Genomic DNA, 6554 nt, shown 5'->3' on the forward strand with positions numbered 1-6554 from the left:
ATCTGTATTGAAAATTTGTGTTTGAGCGATCGATAAGAATTTTTAATAAAATTGACTCAAAGCATTAGTTTAAAAAACAAAAGTTCCGGAATGCATTTTTTGTTTGTTTATTCAATTAGTCGTTAAGGTACGGGGAATACTCCTATACTACTAAAATTTTATGAGTTTTGGGATTTTGGTTGCTTAGTTTCAAAATTGTGTTCAGGAAATGAAAATCTTCTAGAAACCTAACTGTTGTGCGGGTAACAAAACACAACAAACTGTTCCGTAGCACCCAGCTACTTGACTCGAACTGTCTTGTACTAGAGCAAATATTGTACATTAACGTCGTTCTGGTCTGGTTTTTTTTCGAGAACTATTTTACGAAATTCGGAATTTTATTCATGAGTCCATTCAATCCTCGTGAACTAAGTGATGATCCCTAATATATTAGTCACGTTCCAATATCCGTGCTCGTGAAATTGTTCACAAAATTAACAAATATTATTCATGTCTTCGTGTACTGGTTCATGACACCTGGTATAATAGTTACAACTTATTATTCGTTTTAGTGAAAAAGTTCACGAAATCATAAAATATTATTCTTGTACTCGTGAACTGGTTCATGATTCCTAGTACATGATTTGCGATCTATCTAGTATTTTCCATGAAATACCCAGAAGCTAGTGCCCAGTAATTAGTACGAGCAATAGATATATAAAAACTATTAGGACCTCGAACATCGTTATTCATTTGATAAGGTACATTGTGATGCCCGAAAACTGCATTGAGAACCCCAAATAGTGTGCGTGATATAGTTCGCATAACAAGATATCGCAAATGAGTCTTATTTTAATGATCCAGTGCATATTGTCACGTTACGTAACGTCACGAGTAAAAAACCGTTAGTAACCAAAAAAAAATAGATCACGATAAGGCGAAGAGAATTCATGAATACCATGACAAAACTGCTGATATCATGAACATTAGTTACATTACTCTTTAAAAGTAAGCTTTAAAATAAAATATCATGATAACATGAACAGAAATTTTGAAAATTCTGGCTAAGATCATGAAATCATGAACATGAATTGCTCTATTCATGACTATAATATTACGATAACATGAACAGATGTTACAAAAATCGCGACTAAGATCCTGAAATCGTGAACATGAAGCACTCTAGTCATGACTAAAATATCACGATAACGTAAATAGAAATTACGAACATCGCTGCTAAGATCTTGAAATATTTGAACTTTAATCCCACTAACGTCATGAGAATTCACAAGAATCGCGAATGAGCTCTTGAAATCTTGAACAACGTTCGACTGCCGACTGTGTATTCCCAACAATGAACAAGAATCACAACAAAAACTAAACATGTCCAGGGAACAATAACAGTAACCCAACCAAACATTCTAATGTAACGCCATGTACATATTCAGGGCGAACTGGTTTTTAGAAAACACAAATAGTTTCATGAATACGAGATTTATTATTAATTTCAGAAACTTGGTCAAGGTTTTCGTAAATCGTACAGTTCACGAAATCGTGACCCTTTCTTCATGAATTTATGAACGGATTTTTTCCGTGTACCATATTTGAAACTGGTTTTACGAAGCATGTTCTGTTCTTGTGACTTTTATTTTCGGTTGCTCAATTGCACTTCAGCGACATCTAGATGATTTCTGATGATTAGTGCAATCGAAATTTGTTGATTCTCAGTATATCTAGCTGCTCGGTAATCTCTTTCACAAGCGGAAAATACTAAATACTCTGGAACTACGCCATTTCGGGAAAATCGCTTGAGGAAGTGTCAGTCGTCAGAGACCTTTGTTGTTCTTCTAGGCTCGCAGATGTCTTTCTGGACTTACTACTCCCATTCTATGTCAAATGCGAATAGAAACCTTGATTTCATCATAAAAATGTCCAAAGAGTTTACTGATCCATATTGTCCGCGAGCGCTATATTTCTCACTTGTCCGGTCTATTTTAAAAACTTCAGTTTCGTTTTGGAGTCCTTTCGCGGGGATTTGGATTAGCAGAATTGAAGCCGTGCAAGCAAGATTCCTTCGCTTTGTTCTCAGAACATTACCGTGGCGTAACCCCACGGTTCTGGCACCTTATATCGATCACTAGCGATTGCTTGATATGGATACTCCGTTCAAAAGACGAAGAATATTCAGGGTTGTTTTGTGGATGAACTACCCGTAATGGCAATGTGTAGTGTCTTTACCTAGGGGCAGATCACTCTAGAAATGTATAACAAATTTGCATCAAATTAGAAAAAATGCATTTAATTTCCATTTTTGCATCAACTTTGCACTCCCTCGCAGAAAAGTTTGTTTAACAAACGTCCTACGCTGATTCACTTTGTTGGACGTTTTGTTGAATGTAGGGCTAATTTTTTGTAGGGTTTTGACGTCTTACACGCGACGCAAAATACATTGCACGCAACGCAAAATACATTACGAATTTCTATTTTAATCGAAAGAAATGCATTTAATTTAGCTGATTTTTTAAAATGCATCGCAAGTGATCTGCCCCTAGGTCTTTACCCAACCAAAAGAAAATAGCTGGCCAATAACCTGGGCATACCAAATTTGGTATTCATACCAAAACATGGTATTAATTAATTATTATACCTTATTGTGGTACTAAACAGGTATTGAAGTGTCTCCATCAATGAAAGCGTTGTGCTGGCGTTACTGAAAGGAAATTGAACATAAATATGAAATGCATTATATAAGTTCACGGTCCTATTTCCGAAACGTGAAAACGCGATTGTTCCAGAACTGTAGAACTCTAAGTACTTTAGTCGACAACGCCGCACAGTGGCCGGAGGCTGGCCAAAACCTCAAAAATTTATTTTTGAAATATTGATATCTTATATTTTTCCTTAATTTCTCATATATTGACTCATATATATGACGTGTATTCAAAATTTTATGATCATTGGATAAGAACATGATTTTTACCATGAGTTTATACGTAGCAAAGTCCGGACTTTTTAATGATTTTCATTTCCGAAACCACCATTGATCTGTTCACTTCAAATGCATGTTGCTCTTTTGATTTTGGTCCGATTTTAGCAAAACTTGTTTCATTGTGTAGAAGAACGAAAGAACTTGGTTAGTGAATAAAATACATTTGGTAAATTTGCTTGGAACTATGACTTTTTCGTTTAAATATTTTTGAGGTGACCAGATCAAAAATACTTTTTTCACTAATGTATTCTGTAAAAATTTCGGAATCATTTCGGAACGGTCACATAGTACACATTCTATGGGAAATAACCTCTACTTTTCGAATATCATGGTCTCGTTCTGCGCCTAGGTGCGCAAAAAGTTTTAAGGAGATTTTGAAGCTTTGTTGCTGATATGGAGGCGCATGGTGTTTTGTGTAAAATATTTAGACAATCTACAGTAAACCAACGCGTTATACAATGGATTTAAAGTAATTATCTTCATTTTTATGGTATTGCTGACATTGGTGAACATTAACGGAAAATCTATCATGAAAACGGGATCATAGTTATAAGAAAGGTTCAATGACACTGTATGGAAAAAATGCATTTAATATTTTACGACTTTTGACATCAAAAATGAGCTCAGCACCTCAAAATTAGCTTAAATTGAGGTTTTCAGCCAAATTAGGTAACATTTGAGGTTTTGTCCGACTTTTGTTTAAAGACCCGCCACTGTGCGCCGTTTAGCATTTTTGGGGTAAACTTAGAAAGCCTCAAAAAGAGCCTATCAGTGACGAAAAAAGTAGGTTTTTCGCTACTCTTTACACACGTTTTCATGAAGATTTTTCCAGAGGTGTGCAAAAAACTATTTTTTCGTTTTCAAAGATGGCCGCTTTTCGAGGCTTTCTCAGTTAAACCTTAACGACGAAGATGCTTGTTCGGTGTCACGCCTTTGTTTCGAGGCCTATTTCGAGGCTACCGACATCTACCTGGATACGCCATGGTAGATTCCTGAGGACAAGGCAAATCGAATGATTCTTAGGTTCCATTTAACGTCATTTGGCGCCCTGATAACTGCCGAATTCTCTAATATTGGTCATACAAGTGAGCAATACAGCGACTGTAGAAAATATATTGCCTATGAATTCTTACCTATTTTTGAGACGAAGCGATTAGTCTTAGAAAACATCGACGTCTGGTGAGAGTGGAACTAGATTTTTGGGTTTAGTAAAATATCTAGATCGGTCGTTTTGTTCTCCCTGCTCAGAAAAGCATCGTTGCTTTGGTAGCTCAATTTCAACGGGTCCTTTGATCGACGAAATGTCATTACGGTCAATTGCAGAGATGCTTACGACTAGCCTATTCATACGAAACCAGCCGGCAAGCGTATCAAGCAGCGCTTGCCGCTGAACACAATTTTCCACAGAGTGCATCACCACATAGATCTTCAGGTCATAAGCATATACGAGTTACGTCTAAAGTCTAGTGAGGCTGCCAAGTCGTTAAAGAATATAAGAAACAGTAGTGGGATTAAGTTGCTGCCCTGTGGGATGCCAAATGTGCTAGTAACCGAAGGCGAACCACTCGGACTTACTGGTGCAATATAGTCACCCACAAAATTTAATCCCGAAGTAAACATTTTCATTGCCTCAAGTTTTATTTTTCGAATAGCTATTACTGTATCATTTTATAAAAATGAATAAGGATTCTAAGAACGCTCGATAAAGCAAATTCAATATACCTACCGGAGTTCCACAAGGTAGTCGACAAGATTTCTACAGTCTATAGTCAATAAGTCAGGTAAACCATTGCAAGTAGGTATGATACAAGTCTTCGTCGTATTGCTTAATTCTCTAGAGTGCTTCAAGACTGCTGTATGCTCAGTGGAATGGTTAATGGATGCAAAGTAATAAGTTCTAGATGCTTGTTAATGCTTGAAAGCCGCTTTCTCACAACTTCCAAGGATACAAAGGACAAAAGAATAAATTTCTAATCAAAAGATGCTATCATTGAAAACGAGACTAAGACATCACATTTTAAAATTTCTAAAAAAACTGCATTACTTTTATTTAGCACTTTAATAAATGCACTACAATATATATTTACACTTGCTGCACAATTAATAAAAAAGAACATTCACTTAATTGTTGATATTCTTAAGAATTAGGTAAAATATGCCTAAGTTCACTCTCGGACGGATTTAATATGACGTATTAAGAAGTCTTAAAATTAATTTGTTTTGATTTCACTGCTTCGTTAGTCATTGAACACTAAATAAGGCAAACTTTGCAACGTGCAAGTTTAACTACACGACGGTTAGGCACATCATCATGGAATGACCAGTTGAGGTTCAAGTATTAGGAGTAAAGAGGTAATAATTTTAACTATTGGAATGCACGCAAGAGATTGAAAGATTCTAGAATAAACGATACAAAACGAAACTAATAATCGTCACAGTCATCACACCTAAAAAGTGTGGCGCAAACTGGGAAGCACTGTTACAGCCATCCTTGCTATTGCAGGTGCAGTATTCCATGAAAATGTTATAAGTTCCACTTCGCATCAGGCAGAAACGTTCATCTCCCTCAATTCCAGGTTCTCCCATGAAAGCACAGCTTCGGAAGTAACGCCATTCACCATGAACTAAAATAAATAGTTTGTTTAGACAAGTTCGGAATGTTTTCATATTACCCGGTTTATACCTTTCTGTCGTATCTTTCGGCACATGGTAGCCCTAACACCAGGCAAATGCTCCTTCGGGTCCACCTGTATGCAGTCTGTGATCGATAGAGTGCTATTGTCGAAAGGATCGGCACACTTTGGATCTGAATCTGATCTGCATTCCCAACACTTGATAGCTATGCCTGCAACGAATCATACAAACATTAATTCAGCCCACCAGATTCCACCCAGTGATCAATGCTAGTTGATCAGTTTGCCATTGCCAGCAAACCAAGCACAAATATTGCTCCAATAAATTATGATCAAATTTATCATACGTTTAATAACCAAATGTAATTTTCATCAATTAAAATTAACAACGCTACTGATAAGATCGAAAATGAAGCCAACAGCCACCGCCTAAACCTGCAACTGATGATAGGTGATCGAGTGATCATCTTGGTATACACACCCATTTGTACGGCAAAAGTGATAAACACTATCCCGAGTATCACTAAATAAGTCGAATTGAGTGCCATTTCCACCTTAAAATAAAGCACTTTCGGTTAACGAGCACACTTTCCGGAATCTTGAAACACCGGACACAAGTTAAAAAGACTAAAATCAAATATTAAAAACCGATTACAGACGATGCGACAGGCGTACGCACAAGATCTCAAACGAAATGCGCTGAAGATCATATTCGTTTGGACACATCGCTACGCTATAAACCAAACGTCAAAAATGCTATGTTTCATTGTATGCGTACGCCATCGTCGTACACTGCGCTAGTATACCTATAAGGGAAAAATAATGCTAAAATGCCGCACCCTTCCACAACAGCAACAGGTAGCTGTAATTGAAGTTGTGTGTTGGCAGGCATTGCCCGAACGGTTCGTGTCCCAGATGCAAGCAAAAATCGAGCGACTGTGTTGTCTCAGCTA

At 36.9% G+C, this 6554-nt stretch overlaps 1 protein-coding gene across 1 annotated transcript; it reads right to left on the reverse strand.

Moving 5' to 3' along the window:
- Positions 1-5007: 5007 nt before the first annotated feature.
- On the reverse strand, positions 5008-6320 carry LOC131685576 (uncharacterized). Its single transcript, XM_058969409.1, has 3 exons — positions 6083-6320; positions 5652-5813; positions 5008-5592 (listed from the first exon to the last, which is right to left on the reverse strand). The coding sequence occupies exons 1-3, from the start codon at positions 6147-6149 to the stop codon at positions 5366-5368; spliced, it is 456 nt and encodes a 151-aa protein (XP_058825392.1). The 5' UTR covers positions 6150-6320; the 3' UTR covers positions 5008-5365.
- Between the last annotated feature and the right edge of the window lie 234 nt (positions 6321-6554).

This window comes from Topomyia yanbarensis, chromosome 2 (assembly GCF_030247195.1).
Source record: "Topomyia yanbarensis strain Yona2022 chromosome 2, ASM3024719v1, whole genome shotgun sequence".
Taxonomy (NCBI): domain Eukaryota; kingdom Metazoa; phylum Arthropoda; class Insecta; order Diptera; family Culicidae; genus Topomyia; species Topomyia yanbarensis.

What these genes read in the sequence shown, in the direction of transcription:
- LOC131685576 (XM_058969409.1), bottom strand. Translation starts at nt 6,149, where the DNA reads ATGGCACTCAATTCGACTTATTTAGTGATACTCGGGATAGTGTTTATC. An exon ending in CACTTTTGCCGTACAAATGG is followed by an intron (nt 5,814 to 6,082) that starts GTGTGTATACCA and finishes GATTCGTTGCAG; the next exon opens with GCATAGCTATCAAGTGTTGG. An exon ending in CCGAAAGATACGACAGAAAG is followed by an intron (nt 5,593 to 5,651) that starts GTATAAACCGGG and finishes TATTTATTTTAG; the next exon opens with TTCATGGTGAATGGCGTTAC.